We start from the raw sequence: 16,228 nt of genomic DNA on the forward strand, positions 1-16,228 counted from the left end.
CATAAATCGTGGATTTAGAATCACATTATTTTTTAGCCAAACTAAGGGATTATGATCGGTCATGGTGAGGAATTTAGTATGCCCGTCTAAATAACATTGAAGTTTCTTTACAGCAAATATTATGGCGGCGCATTCCTTTTCTGTGGTAGAGTTCTTTTTTTCAGTTTCTGTAAACTTCTTACTGAGGTATAATACTGGATGTTCATTGTCTCGTTCATCTTTTTGAGATAAAATGACACCCATACCAGAGTTTGAAGCATCAGTTTGCACAATAAACTCCTTATTGAAATCAGGTGCATGTAGTATAGGCCTTTGAGACAGTTTCTCCTTTAGCTCTTCAAATGCTTTTGTGCACTCTTCTGTCCAATTTATTTTCCCTTTCTTTAAGTTTCCTTTCAAAGTTTCTGTTAAAGGTGCTGCGATAGATGAGAACATGGGAATGTAATGATTATAATATCCCGCTAATCCTAAACATGCTCTGACTTGACTTTTTGTGGATGGCACTGGAAAATCAAGAATAGCTTTTACTTTCACTTCACTTGGCATTCTTATACCACGACCTACAATGTGTCCTAGATATTTTACTCTATCTTGAGCAAATTTACATTTTATTGGTTTAATAGTTAAACCAGCGTCCTTTATTTTGGACAAAACGGCTTTCAGGTGACTTAGATGTTCTTCCCAGGTGTTTGAAAAGATTGCCATGTCATCTAAATATGGAACAGCAAAGTTTTCACAACCGTGAAGGATTTCGGCCATCATTTTACCAAAAGAAAATGGTGCATTTTTAAGTCCGAAAGGCATCCGTAGAGGTCTAAATGTGCCAAAACTTGTAACAAAGTGGCTAATCTTTGAGCATTAGGTGTTAAAGGTATTTGCCAGTATCCCTTTGCTAAATCCAAAAGAGTTATATATTTTGCGCCTGCTACCGTTTCTACTCGTTGTTTGATGTTAGGCAAGGGGAAGAACCGTGTTTTAGTCAATTTATTCAATTTTCTATAGTCGATACAAGGTCTTGGATCCCTCCCTGCTACTTCTACTAAAATCATAGGAGAAGTGTAATCTGAATCTCCTATTTCAATTATTTTATGCTGAAGCATTTTATCGATTTCTGTTTTTAATATATCGTTTGTCTAGGAGACATTCTGTATGGTTTACAGTGGATTGGGATGTTTTCTGTCAATTGAATATCATGCGTTATTTCTAGCGTTATTAAATGTGTTAATCATGCGTTATTTCTAGGTTTATTAGAAAAGATTTTTGAAAACTTCAGCAGCATATCATGCAATTCTTGAATCTGTTGTTCATTTAGCTCAGTGCTCCGCAACCTTTTCTCACCTGCGACGCACAAAAAATCTTTCTGGAATTTCGTGGCACACCAAAGAGTTCCCAGTTATCAAGTGCTGAAAAAATTCAAATGCTGACACACTTACAATCACACACACAACCACACAACAGTGAAATATATAAAAACATTTAAAATAGACATTATTAAGGAAAAAAAATTGTCATTGTGTATTAAATACATGATAAAAAATTGCAAAATGTCAAATACATGTATTTGATTGCGGCACACCTATATCCTACTCATGGCACACCAGTTTGCCACGGCACACCGGTTGCGGAGCACTGATTTAGCTTATCACTTAAGGAACTGTTTTCTTTAATGTCCTCAAAATCGAACAATGTTGTTTCAGAGTCAATTGTTGGGAAATTTTCCTCCATAATCATCAATTTCAGACTGATCTTCTGTAGTCGTAAGGTTAACCGATTCTGCTCGCTTATGATAAGGTTTTAACATGTTAACATGGTACACTTGGTTAAAGTCATTTTTTCCTTCGAAACTCACAACATAATTAGTTTCGGATAATTTCTTTTCAACTTTCCCAGGACCTTTCCATTCAACTGCTAGTCTGTTTGGTTTATTCGTTGATACAACTAATACTAAATCTCCTTCAGAGAATTCTCTTTTGATAGCTTTACGATCGTACCACACTTTTCTTTTGGTTTGCATTTCCAGCATTTTATCTGTAGCCAGCTCTTTGCATCTTTTTAACCGATTTATTAATTGAAAAACGTATTCAACAACATTATTTCCTTCGTCTTCAGGATTCATCCATTGTTCATATAATAATGTTACAGGTGTTCTAAGATTTCGACTATATACTAATTCTGCAGGTATAAATCCCGTACTCTCGTGCGTTATTGTTTTTAAAACAAATAGAGCTGCGGGAACTTGCTTCTCTCACTCGGGCTGCTTCGGATACATAAAATTTTTAAAATTCGTTTGATTGTTCGGTGAAATCTTTCAACAGGGTTGTTCTGCGGATGGTGTACTGAGCTTCTAGTTACTTTTATTCCAAATTTTTCTACAAATTCAATGGCTAGATTGCTCATAAAGGAGGTACCTTGATCAGTTTGTATTTCTTTCGGGAAACCCATTCCACTAAATATTTGTAACATGGAATCAATTACTGACGTTGTACCAATATTAGGAACAGGTACAGCATCCGGATATTCTGAAGCTAAACAAATAGCTGTAATTAAATATCTATTGCCATTCGGTGTTATTGGTAAAGGACCACATGCGTCAAAGTTAATTTTTGAAAATACTTCTGCAATAATTGGTACTAAAGTCAAAGGTGCTTTGGCTTTATCATTAGATTTTCCCACTCTTTGACATGGATCGCAAATTTTAACATACTCTTCTATTTCTTTATAGCAATTAGGCCAGTAAAAGTATTTTGTTAATCTATCTTTAGTTTTGACGACGCCTAAATGTCCAGATGTACTATCATGACATAATGACTTTATTTGATCTCTATATTTTTCAAGAATAACAATTAATTCCCTTTCATTTCCATTTTTATCTATTTTCCTTTTCACCAACAATCCGTTTTCTTTTACTTTGAAATCATTTGTCTTGCTGGAATTTGCCTTTTTAGCTTCGTTAAGCAATGATGCTAGATCTCTGCTTTGATGCTGAGATTCAATTAATTCCTTTGAATTAACATTAATCACTTTCTTAATTTCCTTGTCTTCCTCATCAGCTTGCGGTAAAATATCTTCATCAGTGTCAATAAACATCAGTTCTTCTAGTTTCTCCATTTCGGTTTCTCTATTTCGATCTTCTTCACAAGATCTTTTTACTTGAGAACGTGTGAACACTGCATTTATGTTTTCTAAATTTAAGAATGATTTATTTTTGAACAATTGGGCAGTTTTGTCACCCAATACATATCTTCCTGGATCATTTCTAACAACAGCTGCCTTTGTCTTTATATGACCAAGTTTGCAATTAATTTCAACTTCTGCTAACGGTAGACACACTAAATGGTCATTTAAAAGATATTGTATCCAGACATGTTCTCCAGTCATTTTTGCATTATCTATGTATTTCCAAGAAATAACATCAACAGTGGCTCCTGTGTCTCGAAGAATAGGAATTTCATGCCCATTAACTAAACCATTAATTGTATATGTCTCTAACAAATCATCATTCGAAGATACGCAATTTATCTTTTCATTTGGTTTTAAGCGAGGATACTGAGGCTTAAAATGTTTGTATGATCCACACTCGAAACAACATGGTCGATACCTTTTGTCATATAAATTTTCTTGGTTCTTGTTTTGAAATTGACTTCTTTGTCGGTGATCTTTCTGGTATTTTGAATCGTCCCATTTATCAGAATGCTTAAAATGAGGCGGATGCTCTCTTTTTTTTCACAAAATTATCATAATGCGGTTTAAATGATCCTTTGTTAATTTTCTCAGTCTGATTGACAGAAAATTTCGGTTTTATTGTTTTTCTCACATCTTCAAAATCTTCAATTTTCTTAACTATTTCAGTAGGTGAAATGATGGTTGTCCATTGATCCATAAAATGTTCTTTGAAATCAGGAGAGGTACACTTTTTTATTTGATCAACCAGCATGAGATCTTTTAGCTGTTCAAGTTTTAATGTTTAATCTGTTAAGCCATCCTTCTAAATAATTCTTTAATTCATAGTAGAAATCATACCAAGTACTTTCAGTAGATTTTTGGTGTTTATTAAAAAGTTGTCGAAATTTTTCCGCACTTAATCTAAATCGTTGTAACAGTAAAGTTTTTACATATTCATACTTTTTCGCGTCCGCTTCTGGTTCTCTAGCAATAAGCTGAACAGTGTCGGGGGGCAGCAATGAAATAAGTTGAGTCACTTGATTTTCAGCAGGTATATTCATTATTTTAGCTTGACGCTCAAATAACACCAGAAATAAACTTATTTCATCTTCTTTAGGGTTGAAACGTGGCATGACATCGTGAATTCTGATTTATAAAGGCTGCTCAGCTAACTGTGTAGTTTCTACTGGCTGTGCTGTTGCAGCCATTGCTTCCAACTGAAGTTTCTGTAGCTCAAAGGCTCTAATTCGCTCTTCTTTTCTTTCTTCTCTTTCACGTTCCTTTTCTCTCTCTTCTCTTTCGCGTTCCTTTTCTCTTTCTTCTCTTTCACGTTCTTTTTCTCTTTCTTCCCTTTCACGTTCTTTTTCTCTTTCTTCCCTTTCGCGTTCTTCTCTTCTTTCTCTTTCGCGTTCTTTTTCTCTTTATTCTCTTTCATGTTCCTTTTCTCTTTCTTCCCTTTCGCGTTCTTCTCTTCTTTCTCTTTCGCGTTCTTTTTCTCTTTCTTCTCTTTCATGTTCCTTTTCTCTTTCTTCTCTTTCACATTCTTCTTTTCGTTCCCTTTCTTCTCTAATTGCAGCCAGTAGTTCTCGAGTAAACTCCTCATCATAATCGAGACTTTCAGTAATCAGTTTATGCAACTGAACAATCTTAAATTCAGGTTTCACGGTTAAACCTAACTCTTCTGTTAGTACTTTTAAATCCTGTTTTTTACTCCTAGCTAAGAATGACATGTTGACACAAGTTACCTTTATTAGGCGTCCTTTTGAAATTGAATCTAAAAGATCGTACTTGTACTAAAAATGTATAATTTCTGGCGAGACTTAATTTCTCAAATACGAAATTCACACTAACCAATTAGAGAGAATTATTTAAACAACTTTGCCAGGTTGGCACAAAATACTATAATACTACGTTGGGTTGACGTTTTAACTCACTATTCACAAGCCTTGTTAGCTATAACTATATAAACACCTTTGCCAGTTAGGCAATACAATGGAATTTTACCCACGTCAGTTTGACGTCTTTACTATCTATCTCCACGCCTGGTTGGCGATAACAAAAACAATTTTTGCCAATTTGGCAATACAACTTTTAGAATATACAATCTGTAATACGTCGGAATGACGTTACTATCTATCACACGCCTGGATGGCGAGAACTAAGAAAACATCTTTGCCAATTCAGCAGTATAATCAAATCACACTACATCAGTTTGACATTATTACTTATTTTTCACGTGCATGCTTGGCAACAAATTCAAAAACTCAGCTAGCAGTTCTTTTTTTTTTTTTTTTTTTTTTTTTTTTTTTTATATATATATATATATAAATGCCGGGATGGCTTACATATATCATTTATCAACATAAAAATTCAATGCAAATAAAAGTAAAGCATAAATAATAATTTCAAAATACTTCTTTAACCACAAATATCAATTATAAATTTAAGCTGAATAATTTTGGGGTCAGTTATTTTAAACAAAATCTTAAACTATAATTCTGAAATAAAGTATTAAAATTCAATAAAAGCTTTTTTACGAAAACCAAAAGTTAATCTTATCTTCAGAGATCAGCAGTATCCTGTTTTGACAGATTTTTGCTCAGACGCAAGTTATAGAAGCACAGAAGATAACCTTTGAATGATCTGCTTCAAATCTGGCTTTAAAACGGCAGACTTCTTACATCCATTTCTCCTTGAAATAAACAAACTCGGCAATTGGTATTAGCAAACTTGTTCTAAAAAATTCAGCAAATTTCTGGGATTAGGAGACCAGCACCATCGAAATTGATAATTGCACTCCTAATTTCCAGTATCTCGGTGGAACCTCCAATTAATTAAGACTGTAATGTATTTTGCAGTAATTTACAAACAGACAATTTTCTTAGTAGAACATAAATTTTATTTCTAGTTCTCGGTGATAGACAAATTTTATACAATTCTTAAGTGGCAAAATTTCATACTACTCCTAGCTGTAAAAATCTTCAGAATCCTCATCTTTTTAAAACAATATCTCACGTTATTGAGTAATGGCTTAATACAAATATGGCATTGCCACTTCAACAATAATTATATTTATTTATTAAATAACAAGATATTACAATATGCATACATAAATGATGCACTTACCATTATTACTTTCACTCTCTGCAAAACAGGATTAGGTTTCTGTTCTTCTTCTTGTTGTAAAATTCGAGTCAGAGTGCTGAGATGCCAGACAGGTCTTCCCTCATCCCTATCTCGGGATAACTAGAATGGTATAAGATAAATTTAATGTGAATACTATTTAAATATTACGTAAAATACAAATTTTTAATCAAAATTCATGGCAACACAAGTTGTAAGGAAGCACTCAATACAGATATTTTACATGACAGTATAAGAGTTAAAAGTTTTCCAAGTATAAGATATCTATTCCTTATGTTATTTACTTCAATGATCACAGAAGCAACATGCTTAAAAAACTACTTGAAAATGCCCTTCAAACAGATAGCACTTACAAAACTTGCATCCTGATTTACAGTTCAGAAAATTATATCTTGAAAAACCAATTACCAAATTTAACTAACCAAACTTTTGCTTATGTATAAAACAACACAGTTAGTATTAAGGGAAAAACTTTCCGTTCTGTGAATAAAACAGAATGATGTAACAAAATTTAAATCTGTCTTTAATTAGTTAAACTCAACTTATAAATAAATGCAATATGAAACAAAATTCATACAGGTCAAAAAATGGAGCTAGGTGAGCTAAACTGAGTGCAAAAGTCCAATTAATTTCAATAAATGTGTATTTCTGAATATCTAAACACATTTTAAAATGCAGTGCCCACTTCAACTGAAATAAATTTACATTCAAGGCTCATTTTAGGAAATTGAATTCCCATTGGTGATCAAGTGATAAGAACAATGAATGCTGGTAGTTCAACTCAGATCTAAATCTTAGCGAGCAGATTAACAGTAAAAAGTTTTCAATGTGTTCCCCATATGTCATACAAATATGAGCCAGTTACCCCTAAAAAAATTCACAATGAAACCATTCCTCCCTTCAAGCAGGTAACCCAAATGAACCTTAAGAGTAAAATTTACTTTCCCGTACATTAAATAATTTAATCTATTCAGGAAAATGAAAACCTTTAACACATTAAAATAATAATATTAGAAATCTGTCAAAGATTTTTATAATTTTTGCTTAAAATTATCCTATTTCCTGAGATTCCAAAGTGAGGTAAATAAATACCGTTTAGGCAGAATAAATTCTGTTAACTCAAAAATGTTCAGAATCACCGTCTATAATTCTTAAATGATTTTATGTTATTGTTTTGTTGAATTTTACATGGCTTATTATATTGCTGCGTACATATGGGTTCATAAAGGGTTCGTAAAGGATGCATATACATATACGAGTTGAATACAGTTATACATAGGGATAAATTAAAGTTATCCAATTACATTATAGTTATACAGGACTAAACCAAAATGTAAACAAAACAATTGCCAGCTTGCCAATATCTCACCAATTTAGCGAGATAGCCATTTACTTAATGTTAAATAGACCTGCCTTTGCAATCTTACTTTTCTTAAGGCATTTTATGTTACATTATACAAGATATACCAGAATTCTACATATAATTTCACTAAAATTATATATATATACAAAATTCACAACAATATTTATATATGAAAAAACTTAAATTATTTAATAACTTACACAAAGCACTTTTGAAATAACATACTCAACTAAATTGCAAACAATATTTTCAAACCCTACAGCTAGTAATATTTAATAATTAATATAAAACTTTTTGAATAACAGAATTAAACTGAAAATAATATTTCCGAACTATACAGTTTTAGTAATACAAAAGATATTTAAAAATAAGCATACCTCAAGAATAAGGGACAAACATGCCGGGAAGAATATCATGAACACAAAATAATTGATAACTGCAGATATACAAGCAAACCTGCATAGTTCTTCCAACCTTTTTACACCTAGAAAAAAAAAAAAAAAAACAGGATTGAACACGTTTCTAATGAACAAAAGGCAGCAAAAAATACCAAAAGACTCTACTTCTATCATTACACACACAGAGATTTTGCGGATAAACAAATTTTATGATGATTAATTATAAAATTGTTGGTTATTATTTGAAGTATTTCAGAAATCACAATTCTTAGACTATAAGAGCAGTGCGTTTTGATTACTCAGAAATTACTCATTCTAATGATGTAGGATTGATAATTCTGTGTATATAAATATATAATCAAATATTTGACCTGCGATTATCTATCTGTACATTTTTCATACTTTTAAGTAATGTATTGTGGGACTTTCTTTTTTTTCCAAATGTTAATACCAAACTCCAAAACATAATTGAAGTCACAGTACAGAAACCAGAAATATGTTCTAAAACTTATAACCCTCAGCAAATAAAGTAACTAGAAAGATATTACATTAAACATTTGTTTCTTCCATTAATGATCAGTAATGAAATTATCCATTAAACTCATCTTATGGGCTTTGTCAATTTCTCATCAACTTAAAAACATTCTAAAATGCATTTTGAAAGTGCCAGGAGCAATTTTTTTCCAAATTTCTAGAAGTATTCAGACAACATTATATATGGCTGCCCAACAGCCAGTGACCAGTCCAGAGAATTAGCTGATAGAGACAGTTTAGAATTGTGCAATTGTTCAGTAGTTACTATTGTTAAGTTTCCTTGTAATACTGGTAATCCTTGAAATTCTTTGCATGCTACGGAGAATTTGTCTCATCTATTTGAGCTACTTACAGCTCTTTATTTTGCTATGAGGCAATATTTGAATAAAGTGTAGTCATAAACAATGCAGCTCTTCTAAAGAAATTCTAAGGTGCAAAATTACTGAATAACTAAAAAGAGTACTCTTCTGTTAGTGGGACCAGATTAAGAAATTTATGTTACATATATGTGTACATACATGGACACATGTATATGTTATATATGTATGCCTGTATGTGTTCATTGTATGTATGGATATATGTATATGTGTGTACACACACGTACATACATTTCTTATTCCGGTCCCAATAACTGAAAAGTATTTGAAAAAGTACAAAAAGTTAAAAAAAAGTACTGAATAACAAAGGGTTAATAAAGTTATATAAAAAGTCTTTCAACATCGAATTTCAATTAAAAAAACAGTTCCCTTAAATCAACAAAAATGTTATTTAAAGAAAGCTTGATTATACCTGAAAGTGTCCCAACACCAATGACTAGTGCTTCAACTATGGTATCTAAAGTGATAGTTGGTCCTAAAATAGACATGCCTTGAGCAATATTTTCTTCAACCTCTTCCTAAATACAAAGAATTTTCTTTCAGACATTTTTCAATAAAATAATTTATATAAAAAATCAAGCAAAAGCCAAAGTATACATGTGTTGTATATAAGGATTCTAAAAAATAACAAGAATGGCAACACTGCACATGTGCATTTCATTGTTATGGATGATATTATTAAGCATGGTTATGCTGGGATTTCCTGCATCAGTCTGCCACATAACATCAGTCTGTGCAGTTGTTTGGTGCTAATTTATTAGTGCTCATACCTCCCCCCGTCTCACAATTTTTGTGACAGATGACAACAAAAACCAAACAGAACACAAGAAATTTTATTTTTTGTTGGGAAAATTTGCAGCTGACATACTGCTAAGTTTCAGCACGCATTTAAAAATTATGCTTTGAGTAAATCAAAAGTGAACACTTTGCCAAGATAAATTGATTATCTTGGCATCTTGGAAACTTTATTGATTAAAAAATGGCAACATTTCAACTGAAGACTTGCCATAATCTCAGTCCATTGATATGCAGAAATGAAAAAAATACATAAAAAGAGCAATGGGCTATTAATGAAGACTGTTGAAAGAACAATGAGATTCTTGAAGAAATAAATATATTATGATTCCAGCCAGAGAATGTTTATTACAAGATTTGGAAATGAGATGTGATATCAAAATTTGTGCCTTGCATGCTCACACAGGAGTAAGAATTTCAAAATGAACTTCTGAAACTTCCTTCAGATGTTATTGGGGATGAAGCTTAGTGCTACAGGTATAAGTCAGAAACAAGGAACAAAATACCACCAATTCCACCATTCACCAACATTTAATAAAGCATATCAGAAATATTAAGATTAAGCTGATTTGTTTCTTTGATGTTAGTGGGATTGTATACAGAGAATTTATTCTTCTAGGTTAAACTGAGAGTTGAAATTTTGCAAAGATTGTATGAAAATGTGCCATGGAAATAGCTAAAGTGGAGAGTGCTTCTTCCAACAGACACTCTGACCTACACAACTTAGCATCCAACATTTTTTAGTAAAGAACAACATGGTGCTTACATCTCATCTTCTTCCATGTGACATTTTTCTATTTTTGCAGATAAAGAAAGCTTTTAAAGGGATGAAATTCAGTAATACAGACAAGGTGCAAGAAAATCTGCTGCATGCCCTGAGTATCACTAGTATATCACTACTGATGGAGAATACATTGAAGGGGACTAAATTATGTAAAAAAAAAAGCTCTATATAATTGCATAAAAAAATCTTATTTTTAGATACTCCCTCATACAAAGAGCAGAGATACATACACACATATACAGAGATAAAAATAGTTCATACTTTATCATAAAACTATATTTCTTTTATATTTTTCATACATCCTAGGCCAATGCATACACATTATAGCTTAGTAATTGATTCAATAAGTGCATCTTAAATTTTATAATTCATTTATCTTCTCTAGTTTATCTAAAACAATTTTGTTGAAGCATTCTTATGCAACTCTTTTTTAATATTAAAAATAAATGATGAAGACTTAACTCTCTATATATTAGAAAAAAAATTTACGAAAGCTTCCCAACCTTCCCAAGGCACAAGCTTTCATTTCTTTAGCAATAACTAAATAACAATCTTACCTTCACAGAGGTTATTTCTATAACAACATAGGAAAAATCATGAAAAATTCCCCATCATAAAATAAACTTTGGCAGGAAAAATTAAATAAATAAGTATAAAGAGATGTTTACATTAATTCTTTTATATGAAGTGAACTGAAAAGTATTTGTTTGGCAGCTTAAGTCAGCATCATAACGTAGTTTAATGGGATTGACTTTTGTTACATAGGAATATGCAAATTTTAGCTCCCTTTCTTCTACACATGCAGAAAGGAATACAAAGGCATGCATTAAATTCTAATTTCAAGGACTGTACGAGCAGCTGGATAAAATTTTCACAAGTAAATGTTGAAACATCATATTGAGAAGCCATCTTACAGGTTGCAATCAGTGGAACAAACACAGCTTTGTAAAACCCTAAATTAGAGAAAAGCATCATATCAGGAAAGAGTTTAAAGACTTTAGTGATGTAAACAACTACATCGAGGTCAAAAACATACCACATACAATTCTCAGGAGAGATATTAGACAGTAATTGTTGTTATAAGAAATAGGCAACTTATATCAGTGTAGTCTGTAAGGGAATCTGCTATTAGAACTGAATTGTAGAGATATACTATAGATGACAGGCTGCATTAGAGAAGGCTGTATGCAGGGAAACTCATGATTTCTATCTCACTAATTTAAGCAGCAAAATGTGCCCAGCTGCATTAATGCAGAGATTATCATGACTGGAATACAACAACTGGATTCGAGTTCTCTTAACTAATGAGTTTCGTTTTTGTTTGGAGCGATTCCAGACATGTTACAGCCTCAAGGTAACATACAGACAAAAGCCTAAAATCATCCATGAAAGGCATCAGTACAACAGTGATGAAATCGTGGTATGAAGAGTGGGCATCATACTGGATGTCTGCAACGATCTACATATTTTTATGAGTGCAACTATGAATTCTAAATTGTACAAAGATGAGGTTCATGATCCTTATGTTAAGTTGTTTAGCATTACCGATAATAATGTTCATACCAACCATGTTGCACTAGTGACATTACTTTGACGGTGAAGGAATCCGTTGATGGAATAGGCCCAAATAATTCTGGGATTTAATTTTGAGAGAACACATGTGGGACATACTAAAACATTGAATTGCATTCCTGCAGCATTCTCTGAGAGCTTCAAGGAGCTATTCATCATGAACACACTTTGTTACTGCAAAAATTTCAGGGCAATCTGATATACAACACGGAAAATCTCCGTAAAACTTGCATTTCGGATCACACACATATTACTGATTTTTTTCCCTAAGTATCCCTATAAAAGCTTTAATCACTCTAAATAGCATTTCCTATGCCCTTATATAAATTTAGTTTTTACAAAAAAAAAAAAAAAAAAAGTCAATTCTGTACTTTTAAGGTATGTCAGGGTTGATAAAATAAAGAAACTGTACAAGTTTCATGTTCTTAGCTACACAATTATTTTAAGTTACACGAGTTTTTATAGTTTTTCCTTAAATTCTTCCTACAAGAGTATCAGTATTCAATAGCTTTACCCATTTGGCCACTAGCGGTTTTACTTCAACCATCAATATTCAATGAATAAAACTTGTTGACACCCATCCTATTACTTCCTCAATAAATCAAGAAAGAATAATAAAGTGTGAAAATTATTAAACGCTTTCATTAATCTTTCTGAAGAGCATTATTTCAAAATGAATCTGTCATATGATTCTTATGTAATGCTAACAATGTATGTAGTTACATAATGGCAAAAGTGAAAGTAAAATCTCATCATATATAAGATTATCTGATAATCAATTCGACACCTAAGCAAGAGCAATGAAATGATACTGTGTCCCTCTGCTGAGACACATAATAACTTCAATGTTCACAATTCAATAGCATAGTTTTTGCTCCTCTCAAATTTCCTTCTGTACTGCTCAAAAGCATCTGAGCTTGAAATTATTGAATAACATGTACACTTTGCCCACACAAACAAAAATTTAAAAATTTATCTTGGCACATTTTTTTTAGTTTACACCAAGAATAATTCACTTGGCAAAATTCCTAATTTATAGTAACCTACTTCTTTTTTTTTCCCATTGATGCATGAGCAGAAAAAAAGGTTCATCGTTCATTCTTTCAAATAATTTTAACAAAGTGCATAAACCACATTTTTGTTATTATCACTTACAATAAATAAGCCAAATTTCAAATTTACATATATCTTAGGAAATTTGGAAAAAAAAAAACTCTTCATTTTTTGTAGGTATGCTTAGAAATACATCTACTTTAAAATGATAGTAAAAATTTTATAGCTTATAATTCAAAATTGTTTCCGAAAAATTTATAAAAATTATTTAAATTACAAATTTCAAAAATAAATCATAAAAATGGACAAATTTCTTTCGGAATGAACCTAAATTTTGAAATGCAAAAGGAAGAATCAAACAAGTTTAATAAAAAAAAGAGATATTAATAAATATATATCAAATTCAATTAACACTGAGTAGATAAAATTTGGAAAGCTAATTTTTATAAACTACTCGCGCGATTTTTACAAAACTTGGCACTTTTTGCATAATTTGAGTCATTGAATCGAAATATGGAAAAAAAATTGGTATTTTATTTCAGAAAAAGTCCGATTTTGTGTCAAAATACCTATGTTAGAATAATGCTATATATAAATCTAATATATATCCTAAGACACACTTTCGAGACATGGAAAACACAAGTTAAATTTCGATAATCGGTCCAGTACAACGAAAGATACAGAACTGTCCCATTTTTTTTCATGATGTACATGTAAAGTGTCTCGGCATTTGCAGCACTTTATTGTATTCATATTGCTGCAATCTTATCCTTATATAAAGACGTGTCAAATGTCCATGACTGCCTCCTAATTAAAAAAAAATTATTACTACATATGAATATCTGACTCAAAGCCTCTAAAAATAACTCAAAACTTCATGTTAACTTGTAACTTCATGTTTTAAAATGTAACATTCAAAAAGCAAGAAAAACAAACCTGTGTAGAAGAGCTGAGAGCAAACTGTGCTAGCAAACCAGCTTTTGTGAGATCCATCAAAAGAAAATAAAATGGCAGTGCCTTGCTGAGAAAAAATCAACAATTTTAATGCAGATAATTTAAAAAATGTTATAACAATATTAAACCATATATATATATAATATTTCAATATGAAATGCTCATAAACAGCTTTTTTTTTTTAAAATGTAAAAAAAAGGGGGGGAATTCACGGTTTCTGTTTCCTTATCAGAAAATCACAAAAATTCAAAACTGCATAAGAAATTCAATGAAAACTATGTTTGCACATATATTAATTGCAATAACATGTTGCAAATACAACACTGAAATCAAACAAATATTTTATACAAAGCTCTGAAATGTCCAAATACATATATAATCTCACATGATTGTAAAAAAAACATTTTGGTAAAAATATAGGCACATTATGTGGTGATAGAAGATCAGTATTGCCAAGCAATCTCAAAATTTATTTAAGGGACCAATTAAAACTGAAGTATGAATTTTGGTGGTCACATAAGTAAAATATAATGTATTATAATTTCAAAGATCAGAAGTCTTATTTGCATTACCGTCAATGTTGTTACTAAACTTGGTACTTGTTGATTATCCAGTACTTCCCGATACATCACCAAAATATCCGTTACGACTCTGATTCTTATGAGCATTTGATAATAACAGAAGTTACTCCAGATTATTACAAAGATGAGATTTTTACTTCTTTTTCCTTGTCAATGTTCTTTTTTTTTTTTTTCTTTTTTAATGTCAAGTTAGATCTCAAAAGATATCTACATGAAAATAATGGAATGTGTGTGGTGAGTAATAAAATGGAGGAATAAGCAATAACATGGCATAGGTCATCATCATTCACCTTCTTAGTTAACAGAATTTTCACAGAAGTAGAGGCAAAGTGCAGAAAGTAATAAACTGTTTTATGGAATTTTTAGAGATTATCAAACAATACTCACTAGAAGTTAAAAAATCAAATTTTAGTACCAAAAGCCTCCAATGTATTGACAAGTACTAGATATTTAATATGTATCTACCATGCACTGCTTATTTTTAAGAATATTTTAAAAATTTAATTTAGATGAAATAATTTCAGCTTTCTTTTTGATAGCGCAGAATCAACTATATCTTACCCAAATACATTTACAGTTATTTTCGATAAAACTATGGAATTATTAGAAATAAAACACACAAACTGCAAATGCTTTTGCTCATGTACAAGTACATAATGTTAAAAAATTAGCCACTAAATCACGCTGAAAAACAAACAGGAAAAATACAAATTTAAGTATGTTCAGCAATAAAGTGCTGCTCTGGAGACTTTATAAAATTTTAAAATTTCATCAGAAATTTCACCACTGGCATTCAAAATCTTCCTATTTAATAATTTTTCTTTCTGGGTTATTTATAAAATACGAACAGTTATTTTTTTTTTTTTTTACAATTATGCATTTCTAGATGAATAGATTCATATATATTTTTTGAGAAACTTAGATCAGCAAGAATTACAGTTTCTCTGAAAATAATGTGCAACAAACATTTTGAAATTACCTTAGTTCCTTTTACTTGATAGCAATTTTCATTGTAACTAGGCAGAATAACTGCAGTCAGTTACTTTTTATTACACTTCTAGTATATTCATGGTTAAGTATATATTTTTTCATTCTTGAGAATAAAATGCCATTTTTTTATCGTAAAGTGTAATTTTTAAAAATTTTTAATGTCACTGTAAATGAAGTGGATTATTTGGATAATGAAAGAGAGTTAATATTTGTTATGAGAAAAATATTCCCTTACTGTATAATTCCGATTAACTGAGGATTGTGTAGATTAGAAAATTCTATGATAATGTTGTTGCAAGTTTTGCTTACATTTCTCCTATTTAATTCTTACATTAAATACAGTTATACTCACTTAAGTTCTGTGAAATCTCCCTTTAAAAAGTTTACAGTGCTGATACTGAACACAATACATGGTACTAAACAGAAGATAGTAAAAAGCCCTCCAATAGCTAGAAAGGGAAAAAATACATATATATACATATATATATATATATCAGCCTGTTTAAGCTAAAATTTAGATA

General features: G+C 31.1%; 1 protein-coding gene across 5 annotated transcripts in view; it reads right to left on the reverse strand.

Moving 5' to 3' along the window:
- The window catches only part of Hmgcr (HMG coenzyme A reductase), a 206,407-nt gene that overhangs the window by 81,261 nt on the left and 108,918 nt on the right, over positions 1–16,228 (reverse strand). For all 5 annotated transcript variants that reach the window (XM_085811156.1, XM_085811159.1, XM_085811158.1 and 2 more), the window contains 5 exons: positions 16,060–16,156; positions 14,119–14,203; positions 9,391–9,496; positions 8,047–8,153; positions 6,289–6,408 (listed from right to left, as the gene is read on the reverse strand). In XM_085811156.1, coding sequence (XP_085667282.1) covers positions 6,289–6,408; positions 8,047–8,153; positions 9,391–9,496; positions 14,119–14,203; positions 16,060–16,156 — 515 coding nt within the window. The remainder of the gene's footprint in view (positions 1–6,288; positions 6,409–8,046; positions 8,154–9,390; positions 9,497–14,118; positions 14,204–16,059; positions 16,157–16,228) is intronic.

The sequence above is a fragment of the Stegodyphus dumicola genome, chromosome 2, assembly GCF_044657685.1.
Source record: "Stegodyphus dumicola isolate Sdum_Otavi_A_Nest chromosome 2, ASM4465768v1".
Lineage (NCBI taxonomy): Eukaryota > Metazoa > Arthropoda > Arachnida > Araneae > Eresidae > Stegodyphus > Stegodyphus dumicola.